Source organism: Mustela putorius, unplaced genomic scaffold (genome assembly GCF_011764305.1).
Source record: "Mustela putorius furo isolate JIRA1106 unplaced genomic scaffold, ASM1176430v1.1 tig00537293_pilon_pilon_pilon, whole genome shotgun sequence".
Classification (NCBI taxonomy): domain Eukaryota; kingdom Metazoa; phylum Chordata; class Mammalia; order Carnivora; family Mustelidae; genus Mustela; species Mustela putorius.
This window is the reverse complement of record NW_025422431.1, coordinates 1,445,641-1,471,620: the sequence shown is the minus strand read 5'-3', so window position 1 is coordinate 1,471,620 and position 25,980 is coordinate 1,445,641. Positions and strand designations below refer to the sequence as shown.

Genomic DNA, 25,980 nt, shown 5'->3' with positions numbered 1-25,980 from the left:
AGCTCTGGCTTTAGAGGAGTTTGCTGCCGGTTGGGTGCTGATGGAGAGACCCAAAATGTTCTAGAGCTTCAAGGGAGAGTGAGATCATAGCTGGTGGGAGTGGACTGGAAACCAGCTCCGATAGTAAGCATTTCTGAGTCCCTGCCAGGAGCCAGGTGCCGTGCTGAGCGCCTCACGTACAGGATTTCATTTTATCCTCACCTCTCTAGGGAACAGATCGTTCTCCTCCTGTTATAGATTGGGAAACAGGCTCAGAAGACATGAAGTGACTTGCCCAGGGGTATGGGGCTGGAAAACGGCCAAACAGAGATTAAGGTCAGATATCTGACTCCAAAATGCATTTTCTCCTTCTGCATTTTGCTTGGCTGCCACAGGAGACAGATGGGTTTGAAATGAATCTGGAGGGTTGGAAGGAACGTGTCAGATGAAGACAGGAGGAAGGTGCAGCCTGGGGAAAGATGCAGAGGCCGGTGTGGTACCAGAAATGTGTGGTGTGGCTCAAAGGGAGTTTTTGCAGATCAGGCCAGAGGGAAGGTCTAGGGTCACTGTGGAGGGCCTTGAGAGCCTGGGCCAGGGGCTTGCGCCCTTTCCAGAGGCCACAGGAGCAGGTGGAGGGAAGAGACTTGAGGATGAAAAGAGGAAGTGAGAGCAGAGAAGGGATGAAGCAAACCAAGACTAGAGGAAGGAGAGCATTCTGGAGATGTGGGCTGGAGTCAGGAGGAAAGGGGCGGAGCTGCCCCCTCCTGTGGGCAGTGGAGTCTCTCAGAGCCACCTGAAGAAGCTTGCCCTGGCCGGAAGGTGCAGGAGGCTGACCTCGGGAAGGAGCCCGCAGCACCCACTACCTTGGCGAGGAGACTGAGAGGCCCGACGTGAGGCGGAGGAGAAGAGGAAGAAGGGTCTATTGGTGGTCAAGGTGAGAAATGATTTTCTGTGTGTTTGGTTGGACGGATGACGAAAGGTTGGGGTCTGGGAAGAACCATTCTACTGATACTCAGGCATTTCCCTCAGACCCAGCCCTGCCTAGGGATGCGTCTGTGAGTCTGCATTTCTTGGTCAGAGCAGAAGCGACGCTGGGGAAACAGGTTCCTACAGAAGGAGATCTGCTGTTGCTTGTCCTGGGTAGCATGGGTCCTGCGGTGCTGGGGCCGCACCGGGCCAGAGCCCTGGACCCCCCACGGAAGTAGCCATGCCCGCACTACCATCTCCGGGGATCCCCATCCCGCCTAGTCGCACCTGCCAGGCCAACCCCTTATCTGTCCACTGGTGACTGACCTCCATGCCCGTGCTCACCCTCCTCCAGTCGGCAAACATGGCTTTTTCCAGACCCGGCTCAAGGTCTGCCTGCTCCAAGCAGCTTTCCCTCATGGGTCTGCTGCCTCCTTTTTCCTTGGCGGCTTTGTGTGCATCTATATATTCTTTCCTCTCAGTTCAAGTTTCTAGATTTTATTTTTCATGTCATGTTCGTCTTATTTCCCCAAAGAGATGACGAGGTCTTTGGGGACAGGAATCCCATCTTGGGTTTTCCTGCCTTTCCCGTAACAACTAAAATGGGTTCACAGAAGGCCCAGCACTTGTGGAAATATGGGAATTCCCTTCCATCTGCACACGAGCCCTGTGGCTCTTGGGGGGGGGTGTGTGACCCATAAACCTACCAGGAGGACATGCTGAAATGCGGCAGGAGTCGGGCCTGGGAGATGCTGAAGCGTGAACCGCCCTGATACTTCTCAGGAACGAGGCTCGGCTGGGGGACCGTGGTGCTGATCCAACCCCTTGGCCCCACGGGTGAGCAGGCAGCAGTCCCAGGTGGGGCACACGTGCCCGGGGGCTCTGAGAAACAGCACTGGGATCAGCGATGACCTGCTTTGCTACAACTCCGTTTCCCTGAAATGTAACAGCATCCCCCATTTTATTATTTTATTTTTAAAGATTTTATTTATTTGACAGAAAGAGAGAGCGAGAGTGAGCACAAGCAGAGGGAATGGCAAGGGGGAGAGAGAGAAACAGATTCCCCTCTGAGCAGGGAGCCCAACCCGGGGCTCAATCCCAGGACCCTGGGATCATGACCTGAGCTGAAGGCAGAGGCTTAACCAACGGAGCCCGCCAGGCGCCGTTAGCATTCCCCATTTTAGAAAGGCCGCTCTCCAAGACGCAAACCACTTCTCCAGTCAGTTTTTCCTTGTCTCCTTTGCAGGTGTTTTTCTTCTCTATCCAACTGTTTTATATCCAAGTTCCTCGGGATGCGGTCCCTGGATTTTTCTTGGTCACCCTCTCTCCTCCCTCCTCAGCAGATGCAGGCCAGGGCTGCATTTGACGCCTGCGGAGCTCTGGCCCAGGGTTCCCTTCTGGGTCTCCCGTCCATCCCTCTGCCTCTTGGGCACCTCATACTGACGATGTCCAAACCCGCACCTTCCACTCCGCATTCTTCCCCAGACCCCGTCCCAGCGCAGTGGCCGCCACAAACCGCTGTCCCCGGCTGGAAATCCAGCATCATCTTTCCAACCTTCCTGCACCAACCATCAGTTTTACTCCCTGAGCACCTCTTTACCCGGGTCCCCGCACCTCCACTGCCGCCAGCCTGCTCCAAGTCCCCTCTGCCTCCTGCTGGGGGGAAGCCGCCCCCTGGCTGGGTCCCCCGGCTCCATCCATTTCTCCCCCGCATCCATTTTCCACACAGCATCAGGCACCTTTTCCAAACATCAAGCAGATCCCACACACCTTTCTCCCCCATCCATTAAAACCCTTTATTGGCTTCTGGTTTCTCTTAGGATAAAGGCCCAGATGTTACCAAGGCCTACCTCTCCCGCCTACACCCATCTTCACTGTGCATTTCAGCCACCTGGCCTTACCCTTGCTGGGATTCCCCGAGATCCCGCCAACCGGAGCCCTGACCTGAGCCTTGACCTGAGCACAAAGGGTGCCTGGGTGCACTTTCCATGCTGGCATTTCATATGCATTTGTGAAACTAATGTTTCTCGCCCCACCTGCCTTTAGAATTATAAGCTTCTAGAAGTCAGGGGCCTCACCTGGAAAGGAGCTCAGGACTGAGCTGAGCCTTAGGCCTTTCTCAGGGACTACACTCCCGGGTTCCCGTCAGCAAGCTACGCAGAACAGGTGCGTGTTGTTCCTGCGATGGACAAGGTGTGCGCACCTGCGCCCAGCATCCGGGGCAAAGCAGGGGGAGCGAGAGGGCTTGGAGCACAAGGCTCCCGGGAAGCTGATGGTCCCAGAGAAAGAAGGTGATGGTCTAGGGACTTGGCCTTGAATTGAGGAAAGAATTATTTCCTGGCAAAATGAGAAAGGAAGAGAGGAAGTCTTCTTTGAGCCTGCCACAAGGTGGGTAGCCCTTATGTTCCCTCTAAATCGTTGCCACACATCAGTCGCACCTTCTTTTAAGGCACCTGCCTGATAGGACAGCCACGGGGACCCTCCAAGCCTTTCGGCAGGTGGGGTCTCCCTGGTGAAAGAGGCCGAGAGCGGCTCAAGGAATGAAGGCTCAGCACGGCCCGGACAGGGAAGGGAAAGGCCCCTGAGGCTGGCCGGGCTCTTGGGCGGCCTGCTGCACACAGGGACTGGTACCTGGAAGGTTTGGGGAGCTGGGGAAGCCCTTTCCTAATACTGGCGTTTTAAAATCTCCAAAGAGACAGGGAACATGTTCAGATCACGCCAGCTGGACTGCAGCATGAAACCACCAGAGGCACAGATAAGGCCCAGGTTTGACGCCGGGAGGAGGCTCCGTTCACATGTGTAGAGCGCAGGCTGCTAAGGCCAGCGAGCCGGTGAAACAACCCCGCCCCAGCCTGCTTTGCTGAATGAGCCAGACTCATGGCTCCAGCGGAAAGTACCTTCATTCTCTCAAGCCAGCCCCTGCAAGCCCTTCTCTGGGTCCGCTCTTCCTGCAGGGAAACTCAGGCAGCCTCCCCCCCCCGCTGCTGTTCTGGTCATTCTCTGGTGATTAATCCCTTGCCTGAGGTTATCACAACTCCAGGCTCTGTTCTGTTGGGAGCTTCTCCCTCAGCAAGCCTGGCAGGGGAAGTGGCAGGCACAGAGACAGTCTAGTTCTCAGGCTTTGCCCTCCAGCCACCCTCTCACCCGCCCTCTCAGAGGGGGAGGCTGTTCCTGGGGGAAGGGAGGGGAAGGTTCCTGGGGAAGGAAGGCCAGCCTGATGTTTCACAGCTGTGTGCCCTTTTAGCTCTGAAGATCCAGCCCCAACTGCACAGCTCTTTGGGCTCTTTTATCTATGGTCCCCCCCCTGCATCCTCCCCACCCCACCCACGCCCATCTCTCTGGCTCCACCTGTCCTGGCCTCATCCCTTCCCCGTCGTGGCCCTCTTCTGCAGGGTCCGATCTGCTCCCCACACCCATCCTTGCTCCACCAAGCCCTGTTTGATACTGTGATTCACAAGAAATACAGAGTTACAAAATCCAGAAATAATGAGTGAACAACATATTTCTAAAAATGAAAGAGATATATGACACTCTCATCCGGTTAGTTATTCAACAGTAAGGATTTTATCACAAAGTATTTTGTGACATGAATCTGTATTATAATGTGTCAATGTACTATTTGATTTTTATGTTGCTCATGCATCGAAATTTACCTAATAAGATTTTGAAGAGGACAAATGCCGAAGACAAGTGTAATGATTAATTCTATGTGTCAGTTTCACCATAGAGTTATTCAATCAAACATTAATCTGTGTATTGCTGTGAAGGTGTTTTGTAGAGGCAGTTAACATCCACCATTATTTGACTTTAAATAAGAGATTATCTTCAGTAATCTGGTTGGCCACTTCAAATTAGTTGAATGGGTTTAAAAGCAAAACTGAAGTTTCTATGGCAAGAAATCACCACAGTCTCAGATTCTGCCAGACTAGCCTTTCCAGATTGCCTTCCCTGATAGCCAGTCCTACAAATTTTAGACTCGCCAAGCCAGGTCCTACAGTTGCAAAAACACATTTCTTAAAATAAATTTCTATCTCTCTCTTATGCATGCATATATGATATATGATTTCTTATACATATAAGTGTATAGATTTATATATTATAAATATGTAGATATAAAACTATATATAATTTATATATCCATATAAAATTTTATTTTACATAATTTATATATTTTATATAGAAAGAATCAAACCTTAACTAACACAGATGTATATAAAAAGTTAATTGAGAATTGGTTATAAGAAAAAGAAAAATACCTGATTAGAAATTTAAAAATACACCTATTGATCATTTAATTTGATATTTATAAACCTAAATGTGAAAATCTTTTGCAATTATAGACCAAAAGCGACGGTCAACATGTCTACAACAAAACAATTAACTTTTAAATTGTCAAAAGCCTTGCATTTTGATGACTCAAGAGCATGAAGAAGAACCAGAAGTAATGATCAGTGGAATCTATTTGAATATTTGAAATCAGGATGCAGTGTTTATAAAATTAGTGTGCTTCAGGTTCATTCGTGTGAATTATAATCCGAGGATATTGCCTATTTCAGACATATACCTTTGTTTTACCACCAGGAAATTATGGAATAAAAACAAGGGTTTGCTATGTTTAAATTCTTACCAAATTAAAAAAAAAAATACAGAGTTAGCGTTCACCTCAGCTCTGTGTGTGATACAGGGCTCCTAAACCGCTTGGAATTTCCTAAGTGTTGAGAGCCAGACTCGTTATCTTTTGTTATGTTAACGAGGGATGTTTGGAAAGTCCCCAGGTCACCTCTGGCTGGGGCTGGCGGCCTGGGGAACCAACCACGTGATCAGAAGGGTGGACCTCTCCCTCCCTGCCCTCCCCACCTGCTGGGAGAGGAGCAGGGCTGGAGACTGTGTTCCATCACCAATGACCAATGAGCTCATCAACCTTGCCGGTATCACGAAGCCTCCAGAAAAAAGCCAAAAGGATGGGGTGTGGTGAGCTTCCAGGTTGGTGAACACCTTTAAATTTGGGGAAAGTGGTGCGTCCAGAGAGAGCACAGAAGCTCCGTACCCTTTCCCCAAACCTTGCTCTTCACATCTTTTCCTTCGGGCTGTCCCTGAGTTCTCTCTTTTTATAACTGGTAATCTAATAGGTAAAATGTTTCTCCGAGTCCTGTGAGCCACTCTAGAAAATTAATTGAACCCAGGGAGGGAGTTGTTGGAACCTGTAATCTATAGTTGATGGGGTCAGAAACGCAGGTGACACTCTGTACTTTCTGGCACGTGAAGTGGGTCTTCTACATGTAAGGAGGCAGTCCTGTAGGACGGAGACCTTAACCTGTGGAATCTGATGCCATCTCCAGGCAGAGAGTGTGGGATCTGAGTTGGATTGTGGGACATCTAGACGGTGTCATGGAATTACCCCTGCCCCACATCTGGTTTTGGTAGTGTGGGAAAGTCACATTGACAGTAAAGGAGACACCAGGAGAGGTGAGATCTTCCAATACTTTGGAAGCTCACACCCTTCCAAGCCAGCACTCCCTTCTCTCAGTCACTCCTGCTCACTCTGAAGCTCTGGGAGTTGGGGTGATGCCCAACCCAGAGATAATTTCCCATTGGGGAAGCCTGGCGACATGTCCCATCAATCTCTGGAGGACCTGGAGGTGGGGTGTGGGCTGAGAGTGGCCTGATTGATTCCAGACTCTTTCTCCAATAGCAGAGGTAGTCCAGTGCCCCAGGCTAGGAAGTGGCATGCTTGGATTCTGCTGAGTTGTTCTTGGCTACTGGGTACTCTGCCCAAATGTCAAGACAAAAGGAAGGGTCACCAGGACCCTCCTATTTCATGAACATCATAAAAGGCAAGCATGTGTCAAAAAGTGGAGGCAGGAGGTAAGGAGAGAACAGAGAGCCCAAAGCATGAGAGGTGCAAGCGGAGGCTGCGGAGGGAGAAGGCATGGATGGAAGCCATGAAGAAGACCTTAACCTAACATGTACAACCTAACCGACTGCTCCTGCCTTGTGTCCCCTCGTAAAGTGTTCTACCAACCCTGGGGCAAGATGGTCCCATTTTACAGATGAGGTGAGAAAATTGCCATTCCCCGAAGGCAGCTGACTCATGGTATAAATAGCAGAATTTGGGTGTCTAGGCCAATATATCTCCTAGAAGGTGCCAGTTGTTCTCTTTCCCCCTTAAGAACAATTTCTAGTTACACAAGTAATATTAGAATAAGTTATTCATGTTAAAAAGGTAAATAAAACTGTACTGATAAAGACCCCTGGGACCACCATGACTCAAGTATCACTACTGTGATCACATGGTATGACTTTTAAAATAACCTTATAGGCCTTTTTCTCTATATTTAACACACAGACACACTCTCATACATACACACATGTAGTTTTCCATAGGAAAAACATACTATTTTTATTGGTTGGGTTTTTGTTATTCTTTTTTACAAGAAAGATCTCTTACTGTGCATAGCTTTTGGCTTCTTCTTCATTTCTTCCCTCAACATTATACCCTGAAAAGCTTTGTTGGTAGATGTGGCTCAGCCCTTTATTTCCAATATTCTATTGTGTGGATGTCCCACTGCTCATTCAACCCCTACTGAGGGGCCATTTAAACATCTCCAGTATTTTAACAAGGGATACGTTGTTTAAAAGACGGGAATGCAGCAGGATCTCTGTTGGCAGGTGTCAGTACTCAAGAGGGGCTTGCTTGGTGATGAGAAGAGATAAGCCGGAGGGCTGGGGGAAGGCTGAGCCCTCAGGAGTCCTGGATCAGGAGCCCTGGGTCAGGAGCCCTGGGTCTGACTGCAGATGTGTTCTCCGAGGGCAAGCCCACTTCCCTCCTCGAAGTGTCTGTTTCCCCTTCTCTAAGACAAACGGGTAGGATGCCAGTATGGTTCTCAACCCTGGCTGCTATTCTGAATCACCGGGGGAACTCTCAATAAAACAAACAAACAAAAGATAAACCCCAACAACACAAACACGCCTGGGTCCCACTCCTGCAGCTCCTGATTCCTTTGGTCTGGGACCGGGCTCTTCCATCTGTCTCTCTTTTTTTTAAAAAATTCCGAGTATGTAACACAGGTTGAGAACCAGTGTTCCAGACCAGGGCTTCTCAAACTCCACTGTGCCTACAAAACTGATTCAGACGGTCTGGGCAAGCCTGAGATTCTGCCTTTCGAACAAGCTCCCAGATGACTCCAGTACTCCTGGTCTGTATCAGGAGCACTGGATCCTTTCTGGTCTCTTTCAATTCTAATGTCCTTTCTTACCACCCTAATTCCATACTGACCTTCAGCCAACTAAAGGATGCCTGAGAACTCAGGGGCAAAGCGGTTTGGTGCCCCAGGGCCAAGCAGGGCAGCTAGGGAGGCCAGGAGGTTGGCCTCAGGTGACAGCGTATAGAGCCCAGAAGACAGCGGGCAGAGGGCTGGCAGGGCTTGTGAGGTCCAGTTCCAGAGCAGGGGCGCCTGTCTCAGCCACAATTTCGGCAACAGTTGGCCCAAGGGCTTTCAGTAAGAGGCTGCAGTTCCAAGTCTGCCTCCAGACCTGTTCCAGGTCTGAGCCAAACCACAAGGAATTTAGGGCAGGAAGCTCTCACCTGGGAGGACATCTGAATCTAGGCAACTGAATTAATACCAGGAAGAGGATTTCCCCTAACAACACTGTATAGATAAGCTCAGTCTTTTTTTTTTTTTTTTTTTAAACCAGTGTCCCTGCTGTTTACAATATTTACAGCCATCTTGATCACTGGTAGGGGTGGGGGGTGTCAATTAGAATTAAGACCAGGGGCACCTGGGTGGCTCAATGGTTTAAGCCTCTGCCTTCAGCTCAGGTCATGATCTCAGGGTCCTGGGATCGAGCCCCGTGTCGGGCTTTCTGCTCAGCAGGGAGCCTGCTTCCCCCTCTCTCTCTCTGCCTGCCTTCTGCCTACTTGTGATCTCTCTGTCTATCAAATAAATAAATAAATAAAAATCTTAAAAAAAAAAAAAAAGAATTAAGACCACCTGGGGCAGCTGGGTGGCTCAGTGGGTTAAGCCGCTGCCTTCGGCTCAGGTCACGATCTCAGAGTCCTGGGATCGAGTCCCGCATCGGGCTCTCTGCTAAGCAGGGAGCCTGCTTCCCTCTCTCTCTCTCTCTCTGCCTGCCTCTCCATCTACTTGTGATTTCTCTCTGTCAAATAAATAAATAAATAAAATCTTAAAAAAAAAAAAAGAATTAAGACCACCTAATAGTTTTATCTGCAAAATCGTGCTTTTTTTTTTTTTTTGGTATGTTTTATGTTGTTTCTGTTCTGAAGTCCTTTCCAAGTATTCAGCTGGATGTTTTAATTTAGACAGTGGTGCTCTCCCCCCATTCTGCTTTCTGCTTGCACACCAGAGCTCTGATTTCAGGTTTAACCTGTTTAAAAAAGATGAGAGGTTTGCTTTTGCATCAGCTCTGAAACAGACTGTTGAACCTTGTTGGAAGGTCATTTCCTGTCTCCAGAATCTCCTCTTGAGTCATCTTTTCTCTGCTTATAAGACTGAATCAAGATCTGATCATTTTTATGTTATTTTTTAATAAACTTTATTTTTTAGAGTGTTTTTGGGTTTACAGCAAAATTGAGAAGAAAATACAGAGAGATTCCATCCCCTCCATAGGTCCCTCATGTACAGCCTCCCCCACCATCAACACCCCCCACCAGAATGACACATGTGTTCCAGTCCACAAACCTGCACTGACACATCATGATCACCCCCGCATCCACAGCTTTCATTAGGATTCACTCTCGGTGTACATTCTGTGGGTTTTGACAGATGGATAATGACATGTACCCACCATTATAGTAGCACTACCCTAAACACCTGTGCTCTGCCTATTCGTCCCTCCCTTCCCCCTCCCTCTGGCAACCACTGATTTTTTTTTTTTTAATTTTTTTTACTGCCCATCATTTTGCCTTTTCCAGAATGTCATAAAGCTGGAATCATACAGTGCATGGCCTTTTCAGATAGGCTTCTTTCACTTAGTAATACCCATTTAAGTTTCCTCTGTGTCTTTTCACAGCTTCTTTATTTTTAGTGCGGAATAATATTCCATTGTCTGGATGGACCATGATTTAGATCTCCATTCGCCTACAGAAGGACATCTTGGTTGCTTCCAAATTGGGGTAATTATGAATAAAGCTGCTGTAAACATCCATGTGCAGGTTATTATGTGGATATAAGTTTTCACCTCTTTTACATAAATACTAAGGAGGGTGATTGCAGGAATGAATATAAGAACATGTTTAGTTTTGTAAGAAACTGTCTTCCAAAGTGGCTGGGCCATGTTGTGTTCCCACCAGCAATGACTTGAGAGTTCCTGGGCTCTACATCCTGTCCAGCATTTGGTGTTGTCAGTATTTTGGATTTTGGCTGTTCTAATACGTGTGTAGTGATATCTTACTATTGTCTTAGTTTTCATTTCCCTAATAACATGATGGTGAGCATCTTTTCATCTGCTTATTTGCCATTATTTGTGTTTCTTTGGTGTGGTAACTGTTCAGTTCTTTGCCCATTTTTTTTTAAGATTTTATTTATTTATTTGACAGAGAGTGATCACAAGTAAGCAGAGAGGCAGGCAGAGAGAGAGAGAGAGAGAGAGAGAGAGGAGGAAGCAGGCTCCCCACTGAGCAGAGAACCCGATGTGGGGTTCCATCCCAGGACCCTGAGATCATGACCTGAGTTTAAGGCAGAGGCTTTAACCCACTGAGCCACCCACGTGCCCCTCTTTGCCCATTTTTAAATCAGGTTGTTCATTTACTTACTGCTGAGTTTTAAGGGTTCTTTGTATGTTTTGGATAATGGTCCTCTAGCAGAGATGTCTTTTGTAAATATTTTCTCCCTGTCTGTGGCTTGTCTTCTCATGCTCTTGATTCCAATCAGTTTTTACAGAGAAGTCCCAGAAGTCGCTTTTAATAAACTCTGACCTGCTTTCTGGGTCCTCCTGAACGCTGCTGGTTTTATATGCATGTGGGATCCCTTAAGGATTGGTCTATCCAGCTTTTCTCATGGATAATCTAACATTTGGTCTTCCTACTAACAGGCCAGTTAGTTGATGGAGATTGGATTATAGGCCCCTGGGAGATTCTGAATTCATCAGTAAAGAGGCATCTATCTTAATCAAGGTTTGGGAAAATCTCAGATAATAGCTCTTAGTTCTGCTGAGACCAGGGTTTACACTCTATGGTTAAAGGCATCTGTGATTCTCAATCAGGGTTTTTTTTTTAAAGGAATCTGAAGTTCTGGAGTGTGGGGGGTGGGGAGGGAGGGCTTGTTAAGGAAAGGCAAGGGATCCAGGCAAGGGGAAGAGAGAGGTGGAGGGGTTAGAGGGATTGAGGTTAGATCCACGTGGAAGTGGAAGAGAGGGCATGATCGGGGTGGGGGTGCTCTTGGTCACTGTCAGTTGAAACTCTTCATACAACCCTGTGTCTTGGGGCCTGACCTAATGGCTAGCCACCTCTGAACACCAACAACCTGAGTCCCCAGCAGGTGCGAGATATTAGAGAAAGAGAAAGAGAGAATGTCCCTTCTGAATCAAAACCAGACTCTCAGAACAAATGGCCAGGATGAGAGGACAGTCTCATCTGGTTTTATTGGCGACCCACAGCCAAGTTTGTCCTCAGAGGGTGCTCGTCTGGGGAGAACCGCCAACTCTGGCGCGTATGAGGTCAGCTTCAACAGCCAGTTTATAAGAATGATGTTTGTATGCCACCATGTGATTTGTCCCTGTGACAAAACATCACTTAAGGACACAGGACAAAACAAAGGGACAGGTGGAAGCAAATCACCAAGGACACAAACCTCGAAGGAAACATTAATTAAACATGTATGCCCAGGATTTGGCAAGTTCATGAAATAACAAGGAACTCAGCATAAAGAGAGTGGACAGAGTTGAAGTGCAGTGGAGACTTCCTCGCTGATGTGGACGGTGTTCCACGGGCACAGTGAGGCCAGAGAGACCTTGGTGGGCACTATACCTGGACAAGAGCCAAGGTCCACAGCAACAAGCAGGTCAGGCTGCATGTGAACCACAGCACCAAGATTACATCCCCAAATCCAACAAGACCAGAGACAAAATTAGCCACGGCTGTTTATTTATAAACTCGCAGCCACAAGGAAACCATCTGCAACCACTTACATTTCAGCAGGGGTTCAAAGGTGTCTGAAAGGAGAAAAAAAAGAGGAAATACGGACAGTCTCTGATTGGCAAGCAAGCATTTTACTGATGTGTGGGAGGGGACGCTTGGAAACAGGGGGACTCTAATTGACCTTCAGGTACATTTGGCAGTCCTTGATTGGTTTGCTATCTGTAACTTACAAGACTAGGGAAATGTTCAGGTTCTCCTGTTTTTGTTTTGTTTTGTTTTTTAGGAGGACTATTTTAAGAGATTTCTTAACTCTGAGGGGCATAGAAGGATATCTGGGCCAGGCAGAGGCCAAGCAGGGCCCCCATCCTTTATAGCAATGCGTTGATCTCTTGGGACAGTTTCCTACTGTGTGCAAAGCCACTATGTTAGGGACCATGTAGGTGTTAACAAAGAAAATGAAGCATGGGTCATCTCTTTCTAGCAAAAGAGACAGCTCCCACTGGCCTGTTTTTGGATACTGGACAAGATGAAGCCAGTGGTATGATGGAGCTACAGAGAGGGCAGGAGCGGTTCATCTACTGTGAGGTAGGACTTGATTCTCTTCCCTGGGGCCCCCAGTGGAGTGACTGGAGTGAGACTGGGCATCTTCATGCATGCAGCAACTGTTGAGTGCCTGCTGCTGTCGGGTCCTGTGCTAAGGGCTGGGGACAATGCAGGAAACCATTTGGTCCTTGACCTCCCAGGGAGCTCATGGTCAGAGAGGATAGACTCAGCACACTTGTAATTGCTTGTTCAGAGTTGGAGGAACAGCACAGGAGGCCAGCGGAGCATGAGACAGGACCTTACATGGACTAGACTTGAGAAAGACTTTTGGGAAGAAATATTTACACTGAGCCTGAAAGGGGAATCAGTGAGGCCAAGAGATGGGGGAGGACATTGACATGAACTGACTTCCAGGCAGAGGGACCAGCCTGAGTTAAGGCTTTGAGGTGGCAGAAGACGCCATGTTCAAAGAGGTGAAAGGAGCCCAGTGGGTCTGGAGTCCGAGAGAAAGCAGGGAGTGGGGCTTGAGGCTAGAGAGGGGGAGGAAATCAGGACCTTCTAAAACATTCCAAGATGGTTGGAATTTGTCCTAAGGGCTGTGGGAGGCTATTAAAGGGATTTATGCAAGGTTGTGACAATTGGGCTCACACTTTGAAAAGATCATCAGGCTGCTGTGTGGGGAAAAAAAGAGTAGACTTGGGAACAGCTCTTGTAGCCACTTGGGAGGCAGAGATGGGCCCAGGATGGGGCAGTGAAGGTGGAGAGTGGTGAATGGGCTCACGAGGAGGTTTAGGATATAGAACTGACAGGACTCAGCAACTAATGATCTGTTGGGGCTGAAGAGAGGGAGTTTTCAAGGATTGTTCAAGGGCCTGTCTATGACCACTGTTGTCCTTTCCTGTAGGAGTGTAGATGGGCAGAGAAGAATCATACATTCTTCTCTCAGCTCCTGGAGTTTGAGGTGTATATGAAACAGCAAAGTGAAGATGTTGAGTCAGTGAATGAGTTTGCAGGGTTTGAAGGTTAGGAAAGAGGGATGGCTGGAAATTGAAATGTAGGAATTATGGGCACATAGATTTCAAATGAAGCCATGGGGTGTATGTGTGTGAGATCACCTTGAGAGATGGAGAGAGGAGGATCCAGGACAGAGTTCTGAGGAGCTCCAGCAGCAGAGCAGAGGCTGGCAAAGGAAGCTGAGAAGGCACAGCTGGAAAGAAGAAACCAGGAAACCAGACACCAAGAGATCAAGGGAAGTTTTCTGAGAACAGGGGCAGAGGTCAGCTGTCAAATGTCTCTGAGATGTCAAGTAAAATGAAATCTGAGGACCTTGCTATCCATGGGATTGAACAAACTGTTGACTGGAGAACATTTCTGGCAAAGCAGTGGGAAGAGAAGCCATCCTGAAGAGGGGGATGGAGACCAGACAGTGGAAGGCGTTTGAAGGGTCACCTCAGGGATGGGATGGGTGGAGGCTTGGGGTGACCAGCCTCCAGGGATTGGTCCCAGAGAGGTGTTAAATTTCAAGAGTGTGGAACCTCATTCAGGTTCAGGAAACATGGCTCTCAATGTCAACAGAGAGGAATACTTGGAAACTTGGCTTAAGGAAGCTCCCAGAAGCAAAGAGGAGAGGGAATGGGAGGTGGAAAGAGCCATCCGGGATTCCCACAGAGACCACGCCAAGATTCCAGCTACCCATGGGAAAGCCTGCGATCAAGGCCCACATTGCTGCATGTTCCTGGTCATACGTGCCCCTAGGAGGCCTCTCACGTCAATGGAGGAACAAACTGAAATGAACAAAGGTGAAGAAGCATCTCAGGTTAAGCGAACTGGCCTTTGGAACAGAAACACTGGTATTGAAAATCTGGCTTGCTGGCTGCTCTCTGTGTGACCTGGGGCACGTTTCTAAACATTTCTGTGGATTATAAGACCTATGGAATGTGAAAATTCCTTTTCCTCATGTTTTCTCTTTTGGGTGCTAACCCTCGAAGGCCCTTCCTGAACCTGAGAAGGAACCCTTGGAACAAAAGGCTGGCCTGCCTCAGCCAGCAGTGCCCAGAGGCAGAGGCACAAAGGTATTCCCTCAGGATGGAGGAGTTGGGAAACAGAACCTACTGAACCAGCCTGGCTGTCCTGACAGCTGGAGCGCTGTAGAGATTCCACCTTGAACCCAGCCCAGCCCAGCCCAGCCAGCTTAGCTGCAAGAGGGTCCTGGGAGGGAAGGCCAGTCTTCCTTTCTCCCCTACTGAGGTCCTCTCCCCAGGTGGTGCCATCAGAGGTAAACAGTGGGCCTGTCCAGGGAGCTGGCACAGCAGGCACACTGTGCATCACCATCATTACTGAACCTATTAACACCAGGTGCAGCGTGGGTGTCAGGGCTGAAAGCCCAGCGTGGTAGCAAGCAGGTGACGCCATGCCTCAGCAGTCCCCTGCCCACAGCCAAAGGCCCAGAGGGCCCCATTCTGGAGTGGCAGTGTGGTTGGAGGGACATCCCAGCTGGTAAGTTGCCCTGGCAGGTGGTAGAGAGGCTATCTTCCTTCTCTGGACCCTCAGTCCAGGAGAAGTCTTCCCAAGCAGGTACTCTGCTCTGAACACAGGCCAGGGAGGCATGTGGGGTCAGTGCATGGTGGATGGGGCTGCAGGAGCCAGGAGCCTCCCAGCAGGGTCTGAAACATGTGAGATTCCTGGGAATTCTGGGAGACTTTAGTTGTTCCCTTTGGATTTGGAGAACTGGTCACGGCTCTCACGGATGGGATACAAAGGGAATTGAGTAAGGGAAAGATTAACCATAGCAGAAGTTCCTTGGGATCCTTGGGATCCTCCTGGATCCCCCTGAGAGGACTCCACCAGCTCTGCCACATGGGGTCTTAGCTCTAGAAGATCCAGGGAAGAGCTTCTCCTACGGTGTCTAAGCCATGATGGCCAGCCCATCTCCATGGAACCTTCCTTCTCAGAATGGAGATGCAGACCCTGGGCTTTATGTGGTATCTGCTAGGGTGAGGTCTGTGCTGAGTTCCTCTGGCTTGAACTGAGCCACTGCTGGGCTATGATGGGGAGGGCAGACTTCCCTCAGCAGCTGAGCAACCTTGGGCAGGGCAAGTTACTAATCCTCTCTGGGTTTTTAGTCTCTTACCTGTGAAACTGAACTAAAAATTCCATTGCTAAAAGTCAGGGTGATTCAGTGCTACATGATGAGTGGGAATGAATCAGGAAATCCAGAACTATCTCAGGCTCCGTCACAGACTGGCCCTGCCTCTTTCTTTGTCTCAGTTTCCTCTTCTGTGCGATGGGGGTGGGAGAGGACTGACGGTGTGGCTGTTAAGGTCCAGGTGCCCTGTGACTAGTTCTGACCTCATCCCTATTGTTTTCCTGCCTCTGGGTGGGATTCTTCCCACGAAGGGAGAGGAGGTCACAGCAGGCCTGAGATTCACCAGCCGGGATGGAGCAGAACATCCCTGTTTGGTTCTCTGGTCTTCTTGAGGTGGGACCAAGGAGGACAATGCCTCTGGTGCCTCCACCAAGAGAAACCACATTTCCTCTGCAGGTTAGTGCAGGCCCTGGCTGGGTAGTGGTCTGGCTGAGTGGTCCATTCATACTTCTCTCCCAGGAGGGAATAGTCACACCATTAGACTCCCCTGCCCAACTGAGTGCATGAGTCATAGGCTGCCCTCCACCAATGCAGAATGCAGAGCGTTACCTGGGTTTCTCTCCGGAAGGGACTCCTAAGGCCATTTCGCCAAGAGCATCTCTCAGACATGCAGAGAGAAACTAACAGGTATAGAGGGAGAAGACTTGGATCAGAAACTCCTTTTTACAACCTACTAGTTGAGTGTGACCTTAGCTGAGACTTTTAACCCCCTGAAGAATGTGGCTAGTATTAAATAAGATAACGTTACGAGTTCAAGTAGCAAGCACCTAGTAGGTGCTCACCAAATGCTATTTAAGTCTTCACTTAGAGATAAGTGCACTAAGGGGTAGAGATGGGCAAAGACATTGATCTTTCTAGGGGCCCACCAGGAGCAGACTTGGGGCTGTCCCAGACGTCCAGCTGATTATCTCAGGCCACAAAGTGCCCTGTCTGCTCACCCTGTATGCTGCATGAACATCACCATCATCCATGTGTTGGGAGACATAAAGGTTGGGAAGAACTGGGGGGCTGAGTCTGAAGATGGCAGAAGGGATAGGAGAGAGAGGGAGCAATGCAGTATAACCGTGTGACTTAGAGGATGTCAGGGCTCAAGCTGTGAATGGTGGTCAGCCAGGGCAGTACCATTTCAATAGTAATGGCTGGTGCAAGAAGTGGAGTACCCCGTGTGCTTGTGGGAGACAGCTCCTCCTACCCTTTCCCCACTCTCCATGGCCCTGTTCTTCACACTGCACATCAGTGAATGGAATTTCTGTGTCAACCTCCCAGATCAGGAAACTAACACATGAGGAAGAGGAAATGGCTGTAGATAATAATGGGTCATATTGTTGATCCGGGACTTGGACCCACATATCCTGGTGCTTGGGGACTGAGCCTCTCCAGGCCCCAGAGCCTGGCCATTTCCCCATTTACTCTCCGACCTCTGAGACATAAGTCCCAGCACTCCCCTCCCCCCATATTTCTATGGGGCCTTTCTCTAGACAGGCCACCAGTCAGTCCGACTTTGTTAGCTCTCAGTAGACTTTTGAGGCATTGTCATGTGGACTTCTGGCTTGTCGGCAGCAGGAGAGACGGAACCCTCTCCATCCGCCAGTGCTGGGCACCAGGCAGCCCTGGATCCACATCAGGATCCATCAGGGAATTTTAAAAATGACCCATGACCAAGTCCTACCCTAGACCAATTAATTCAGAATGTCTGTAGGGGAAGCACAGGCAGGGCTATTAGTCTTAAAATCTTCCCAGGTGATTCCAATCTGCAGCCAGAATGGAGAACCAATGTGCAGGAGAATAACCGTGTGACCTTGGGGAGAGCCATGACCTGGGAGCCTCCATATTGCTTCTCTGTTGTTTTCCTATCACGCTTCATGGGATTGGGGCCACAGGCCTCTTTTTTCCCTCAGTTTTCTATCCTAAGCCATGATGTTTACACCTTTCATCTTTTCTATTCTGTTCCATTGAGCTGATCTTTTTATAGGAGTCTTGGTGTCTTCCCTTTTATTCCGCTCTTCATTTATTTATTCATCCAACATCTAGTGAATGTCTGCTACCTCAGGCACGGTACTAGTTCCTGGGATATAGCAAAGAACACGAAGGCCAGGTCTCATGGACTGTATGTTCTTCTGAGATTTGCCCTGTTGTTCTTTCTCTTTTTATTAATAAGGCTGGGATATTTGAAAATGGTATTTTTTGGTAGACATATGTTACTAGTCCCTTCTCAATTTTGTCTGTTATTTCTACTCCTTAATTAAACTTCTTGTTTGATTATAAGCAAAGTCTCTGCCCAAAGGAAGCTAAATAAGCTCAGTTACTTGCATGGGACACTGTTTTACATGTGTGTGTACACATAAGTCTTGTGTTGTGTAAACACACGAATACTGGCTTCTGGATGACGTTTGTGTTTAGAGATTCCTAAACCAAGGCACCTTGAACTTCTGTGACTGGGAAGGGTCTTGGAGAACATAGGCTTGGTCAAACTAGTTGTCTTCTTACCTCTGAAGACTACTCACCCAACGAATGAAGATTTGGTGAGGGCCTCTTTTGCATAGGGCATTGAGCTAGATGCTCTAGTAGGAAGAGTTCTGGAAGTGCCCGAATGGCAAGAAGGAAAAGGCCCAGCTTCTCCTTCAGGAAGCCCACCAGGGATATAGGACTCTTTCCACACAGAAGATGTGAGTGATACAAGGCTATCATGGTGAGGGCAAGTAGGTACATCAGAAAAGCCATCATTTTGGGCAGACAATTCTCAGGGCATTACTGGACCAGTGCAGATTATTCGAGACAGGTTGTCCCACCCCTCCCAAAATTTTGATGTGTCCCTTCCCCTTCAACCTGCAGGTCTTCCATAAAACAGGCACCAATGGGAACCAGTGCTTTCCTAGATGATAGGCTGCCGACACATACTTCCATCACATCGGCAGAGCTCACCCTGGAATTAGGGGCTAGGTTTCCTTATTGAAAAAAGGACAGTTTCACTTAGTCTCTTCTCACAACTGCTAAAAAGTTTGACTTGTGCTTTCTTCCCAAGTCACAGTGTCACTCACAGGCATTGTTTTTAGCTACCAGCACAGGGAATTTGGTGTAGTTGCATCTTTAATCAGAGAGAAGAACAAAACTGTTTTCTTTTTCTTGAAGCTTGGGGATTTCTTTGTGGAACTGATCTACTGCTGTCTAAGGGAGTGATATTCAATTTCTTTTTTACTGACCCATATTAAGAAACACATTTCCTATCACCACCTATGAGTACAAGTTTCCCCAAAACATCAATTACCCTTACTATAGACAATGGCCTTAGATATTTCATGTTCTGTTTAATTTTTTAAATGGGCTGATCAGTCCACCAAATTAAAATCGTGGGATAATAATAGGTTGTACCCAGGTTGAAAGAAGAATGCTTCAGCAGCCAGGGCCGCTTTAATCCCCATGGACCCTGTGGCCAAGGCTTAGTCTAGCACCCCCTTGTGGATTTCTGAACAACAGCAAGTGCCCAGCTCGCTCAGTCATCAAGATGCCTCCCGAGGGAGGCAGGCTGGAAGATTTTAATCCATGGGCCTGTGCCTATGATGAGTACTGGTCCCCGAGTTTTCACAGCTGCTAATAGATCACACAGATACTCTAGGCTTATTAAGCTGATGCAGGTGAAGTGTACCCACAGCGCCTGGTAAGGATGCCCGAGACACGTTATTCCCTCTCTGTCTCACAGCTGATGAGGACTCGATGTGTTGACAGGATTCCAACATTTCTTTTACCTAAGTCTGGCCTATACCAAATGCCTCACAAAGGCTGAAAGTGTTTTAAGTCACGTCTCAATGTTTCTAAATGTAGAAGAGGTTAAAGGTTGGTGTGTTTGCCAACACAGCTGGGCCATGGTGGTTGTGCAGAGAAGCATTAAGAGGTGGAAGCAGTTGTACGGATTGTAAAGCCGAGCTATTTTTCTTTCCTTTTCTTTTTTTTTTTTTTTAAGATCTTATTTATTTATTTGACAGAGAGAGAGAGAGAGAGTGGGAGCAGCAGGCAGCGAAAGAAGCAGGCTCCCCATAGAGCAGACAGCCCGATGTGGGGCTGGATCCCAGGACTCTGGGATCATGACCTGAGCCCAATGCAGATGCTTAACCATCTGAGCCACCTGGGTGCCCCAAGACAGCCTAATTCTGCCCAATTCCCATGATGTGTCCCACCCTACCTCTAACTGGCCCAAGCTGAGTGGGGAACATTGACCTTTCATTCAATCCATGTAGGTTCAGGGATACTCCTCAAAGCTGCTGGTATAATTGAGGGACTCCTGCCATCCTTAGTAGTGGGACAGTAGCTCTGAGCTTTGGGTTTCTTGTTGAGCTGGTGAGCAGTTGGTGAAGATAACAAGTGTCCTATGTTCAGGAGCTTCGTGCCTGAATGGCCATTGCAAGCCCCTCCGTGGGTATATCTCCCTCTTACTTTTCTGCATGTATTGCTCTCTTCCAGGCTCTGGACCTAGGCCATAGCCAGCCAGGCCCATCGAGGCAGTGCCCACACATGTCTGGTGTGACCTGAGCCCTCTGCGCAGCTCTGAGGCTGAGGTTTTGGCATGGCCCAATCAGTGGTTACCCACAAGTCACATTTTATTGAGCAGATGATAAAGGAGGGCAACATCTTAATGTCACAGAGCCAGGAACGAAGGGCCGCCCACTTAGATTTCACTTTGTATTCAACACAACCAACCTCTAACTGTGATTTGAAACATACTGAAAAAATGTCAGCAGATCGAGACCTGAGGTTGAATGATAGAAACCAGCTCCAGACTCCTAGCTGGAGCTCAGAAGTCTGGCTCTCGGCCTTGCTGCCATTAACAGTGGCCAAAACGCAAGGATGATTTAAATATATTTGTCCATATTATCCAAAGGCAAATGTTACTTGATATTTGTGGAAAATATTTGAATTTCACCCCCGAGGTATTTTGGCACCCGGGCTCTAAATTCCAACTCTGCCTGCCCAGTTTAGACTCTGCCTGGCATTTCAAATTCAATTGCCTGAAGCAAAATGCTAATACTGTCAGATGAGTTCCAGTGGCTCACCTCTCTGGCTTGCATCTCTCCATTCCATGTGCAGACCATGGATGTGTGACATGCACATCCGTCCAACACTCCCGCCACCCACGGCTTTGGAGGCGGGGCCAGAAACCTCTGGATCATGCAGACCAGAGAACCCAGCTGTGCTCCTCAGACACTGGGGAACACATTTCACACCAAGAGCTGTCACATTCGAGGGGACTTTATGGCTTACTTGCACTCCATTTATGGCTTTTATTTCCCTAGCTTACAGCTGAGAAGCTAAAGACCCCATTAAGGGACTCACTCAAGCTATTGTCAATCTGGGATTCCAGTCCTGTATTTCCAATCCCAGGCTCCTCCCAGCAGGCCAGAGCCCCAACTCTGGAGAGTTTTGGACATCTACAATCCTGGGAGGCCATACAAAGGGGATCTATGGGGTCCTAGCCTTTTGGTGCCTTTGTCTAGGACATGCTACCCATCCTTGACCTATCTACTTTGAGAAATCTTCTGCCTAAATGTTAATATTTATCATTTACAGCCGGCCACTGTCCCCTTACAAAGGTGAACACAGTAAAATTTATGACAGGCACGTTATCAGACCACAGAGGAGCATAAAACACGGGGAAGAGTGGCAGTCTCCATCTGCGCAAGTGATCCATCCAAGGCTGGGACACAGGAAGGATCCTGGCATGGGGCTGCAGCCACACATCTTCCTCCTGGGGCTGCTATTGCTTCTGGGCCAAGGTAAGTCTGCCTTTTGCTCAGAGGACAACCGATAGGTCAGCCTGCTGGTGTCCCATGTTGGCTGGGCACAAAGCTTGAGAGAGGAGTAGATCTTTTTCATAAGCACAAAACACAGTTTAGAAGCAGGCAGGCTGGAATGCTGAGGTTCGAGTGCCCACGGCTGCAGGGCAAGAGGCACGTCTGGGGCTAGGGGAGGAGTGCTGATGGCCTAGAGCTCTGTGGTGCAGAAAAAAGTCATAGGTGCAGGGAGCTACAAAGAACTGGGTTCTAGTTCTCCATGCTGTGTGGCCTTGGGCAAGCTCTAGCTCCCTGGACCTTGATTTCATCTCATCCTTAAAAAGAGGACACTACTATTTACGGGCTTTGCGTTGTTTTCGCTAAAAGGCAGGTCTCGGGATGATGAACTCAAAAGGATGGCCCACATTCTTTAGTGTTCCTGACCCTGATTGAATGAGTGGGCTCCCAGTCAGAGCTCTGGGCTCCTTCTGAGCTAATGACTCAGGGAAGAGTCTGCCTCTGTCACATTCTTCTCTGCCTCTCTTCTCCTGACCCTTACCTAGCTCATCCTTCTTTGTTTGGAAAGCCATAAAGATGATTTTTCACCGTTTCCAAATGAGACATCTGGGCCCAGAGTGGGAGAGCACTTGCTCTCAAGCCCCCAGAAGCCTGGCAGGGGTCCACGCACCCTCTCTGATTGGGGGTGAGGTGAGGTGAGGTGGGATGGGTGTATAAAGGTCAGTGAATGACATGCAGGGATATGGAGTGCCAGGCTGGGTGGGGGGTGCTTGGTGGGGAGAATGATCAGGCCTGCCATGCTCAATGAACAGGCTGATTGTATTTTCCTGGTTGCTAAATGAGGCTGAGCTTTTTTTGATCATTTAAATTCCTCTTCTGTGAAGTGCCTGTTCAGGCATGTTTCCTATTTTCCTATGGGTTTTTCTTTCTTCCCTTGATTTTTTTTTTTTTTTTTTTTTTGGTTTTTCATCCAGGTTGTGCACTTGCTCTTTGAGGGCGATGTGTACAGTAAACATAATCTGAAACTTGTCTTTCTGCTCTCTTTATGGAGACTTTAGATGAGCAAAATTCTGAATTTGGGGGAGGTTAATGATGATGACCCAAATGAGAACAAATGGAGAAGATTCAGAGGTTGCTGAAGCAGGGGAGTCGGCCACCATCACTCGAGTCTGGAGGAGACTTTAAGGCAGGCAGGGGAGTGGGAAAGCTTATAGTGAAAAAGGGAAGACCTCGGGTGTGTTCTGATTAGAAGCTGTGGCCGTGGGGAAGCCAGAGGTAGGATGAGAAGCCAGGCATCTTATGTGATTGGTTTGGGAAACGTATTTGGCTTTCTCTGGCCCTGAGTTGGAAGCAGGGACAAAAAGGAGGGACACTGGAATCACTGTGCTAGGCTGCTGGCTACAGGGATGGCCATTGGTCTGCTTGGTATTTAATCTCTCTGTTTCTAAAGTTTTTTTTTTTTTTTTTAAAGATTTTATTTATTTATTTGACAGAGAGAAATCACAAGTAGATGGAGAGGCAGGCAGAGAGAGAGAGAGAGGGAAGCAGGCTCTCTGCTCAGCAGAGAGCCCGGTGCGGGACTCGATCCCAGGACTCTGAGATCGTGACCTGAGCCGAAGGCAGCGGCTTAACCCACTGAGCCACCCAGGCGCCCTGTTTCTAAAGTTTTTAATCTTCTGCTCTTCTTTCACTTCAGATGGATAAATCGTTCACATTTTACAAAAAGCTTTTCATCTTTTCCTTCATGGTTTGTACCCTTTTTGTCTTATTTAGGAACTCCTTTCCTTCCTTGCAGTTCTGACGATATTATCCTATATTTCCTTCTAAAACTTTGTAAATTTGCTTTTCTCATTTGGGTCACTTTAGTACATCTGGGGTTGGTTTTTGTGACTAGTAGAAGAGAGGAACCTAATTTTACAGTTTTCTTCCCATGAAAGTATGTAGTTGTCCCAGGGCCATTTATGGAGAAGTTCATTGTTTCCTTACTGTTGTGAGGAGCCCCCTCTCTTTCTATACAGGGAGCTTGGATTTGCTTGCATCTGTATCAAAACTTGGCTTTATCTGTCCATTTGTCCATCCCTGTGCCAATAGCAGCTTGTCGTAATTCTACAGCTTTATAGTAAGTTCTGTTATTTGGGAAACAGGTCTTTGTAGTTTTTCTTCTTAGAAATGACTTTGAACTTCCATATAAATTTTACTATCTGTCACTTCTTACCCCCCGAAAAAACATGTTGGGCTTTTGATCGAAATTGCTTTGTATTCCATGAATCAGGTTGGAGAAAGCAAACATCTTTACATGACTGAGCCTACCAAACCAAGAACATGTTTAGATCAATCTTCTTTATTGCGCCTCAAAGTTTTGTAGTTTCTTTGGTGAGGTCTTGTATTCATTTGGTTTAATTTATTCTTAGGCATATGATATTTTGTTGTGTGATAGGTAGATTTTTAAATTTTTATTTTGCAAATGTTTATTATTGGCATACAGAAGTGATTTTTTATGTATTAATTTTGAATCTGATTACATTTTTATAAATTTCAACAAGTTATTTGTATATTCTTTTGGATTTTCCCTATAGTTGGTCCTGCCAGGAATGACAGTTTTGTTGCTCTCTTTTCTATGTAACTTTTTTTTTCCTTCCTGTGCTGCCTCCACTACAACTTTTCATGGAAGTGATGCTAATTCCCAAGTTCAAAATGAAAGTGTTTAATGTTTTGTCAGTATGTGTAAATGTCTGCTATTGGCTTTTCTGTAGATACTCTTTATGAGATTAAGAAGATCTATTTTATTACTAATTTGTTAAGAGGTTTTTTTAAAAAAATCATGATTGGGTATTGATTTTATCTAATACTTTTTTATGCACTTTTTCTGAGATGATTATGTGATTGACTCCTTTAAACATGTTAATGTGGTAAGTTAATTGACTTCTTTATTATTTTGTTGATGTGTTCTGTCATTACTTACGAGATTCACTGTGAAGACCACAGATTGCATTTACTTGTCCTGCCTTTTCCACCTCTTTTAATCTAGAACAGTTCTTTAGCCTTTGGTTGGTTTGTTCTTTTGTGTCACTGAAAATTTTAGGCTGGCTTTTTGTGTATGTGCATTTCAATTTGGATTTATCCAAGTTATTTCTTTATTGCTGAGATCAGATTAAACTCTTTGGGCAGAAATATAAAATAAGTCATGTTGTATCCTTGATACCACTGGGAGATACATGTAATATTGGTAAATGCCCTATTTGGGTGACATTAAATTTGGTAATTTGGTTCAAGTGTGTTTGCCTCATTTCTGCCTTGTAAAGGTGCCTTCCTTCATGTGATTTATAAGTTATTTGTAAGGAGATACTGTGATACTCTGTGACTGTTCTTATATTCCATGGTTTTCCCATCACTGATGATTCTTGCCTGAATTGATTACTGCCAGTGTGATTGTAGAATGGTGATTTACGAATATCTCTCATTCCTCCTAATATTGTTAGTTGGCACTTCCCAATTTAAAAAAAAAAAAAAATTCTATTCTCCATCCTACTCTCTTTATCTTTTCAAAATAGAAGATAAAATTTTATCTTTTTAATATATAATGCACTTATAGATTCTCTTATTAATCAGAGTACTATAATCCACTCATGTCATTATTCATTTTGATTGTCAAGTAATTATGGATTTGGCCAGCAAGTCCCCTTCCATGGCCTCCTCTTCCCCCATCCATTTTTTTAAAGCACGTTTTAGCTTTATGAAACAAACTAGTCCAATGAATCTTATATTTTTTCCTTTCTCAGCCACACAATTAGTCATTTCTTCAAGGTTCCGATTGTTGGGGGGTTTATTTAGAAACCAAGATCTAGGTGGTAGGGGTGGTTCATTGCTGCTGGAATGTCAATATGTCCAAGTTTACTCAGTGAACATAGCTAGAAAGTACAGTTTTCTTTTTAAAATATGTATTCACCAAAAATACAAAGGTAGTGATCCGAAGGGGTGCCTGTACCCCAATATTTATTGCAGCAATGTCCACAATAGCCAAATTATAGAAAGAGGCCAGATGTCCATTGACAGATGAATGGATAAAGATGTGGTGTATATATAACTACATATGTATATGTATATATACAAATATATGCATCTATACATAAATGTATATGTATACATCTATACACACACACAATGAAAATGAAATCTTGCCATTTGCAATGATGTGGATAGAACCAGAGAGTATTATGCTAAGTGAAATAAGTCAATCAGAGAAAGATAATTATCATATGATCTCACTAATGTGTGGAATTTAAGAAACAAAATGGGATTGTAGGGGAAGAGAGGAAAAAAATACAAGATGTAACCAGAGAGGGAGACAAACCAGAGATTAAGATTAAGATTAAGAGAGACTCCTAGTCGTAGGAAACAAACTGAAGGTTGTGAGAGGGGAGGGGGTGGGGGATGGGATAATTAGGTGATAGACATTAAGAAGGTCATGTGGT

General features: G+C 46.9%; 1 protein-coding gene across 4 annotated transcripts in view; it reads left to right on the top strand.

Annotated features, from left to right (window-relative positions):
• The first annotated feature begins 320 nt into the window (after nucleotides 1–320).
• Nucleotides 321–25,980, top strand: part of PLB1 (phospholipase B1) — a 142,131-nt gene continuing 116,471 nt past the window's right edge. For 2 of the 4 annotated variants that reach the window (XM_013048404.2, XM_045073878.1), the window contains exons 1-2: nucleotides 9,985–10,078; nucleotides 21,288–21,493. In XM_013048404.2, coding sequence (XP_012903858.2) covers nucleotides 21,439–21,493 — 55 coding nt within the window. In that variant the 5' untranslated portion in view covers nucleotides 9,985–10,078; nucleotides 21,288–21,438. Of the gene's footprint in view, nucleotides 914–9,982; nucleotides 10,079–21,287; nucleotides 21,494–25,980 lie in introns of those variants that run through there. The other 2 variants (XM_045073879.1, XM_045073880.1) reach the window with 2 other exon arrangements.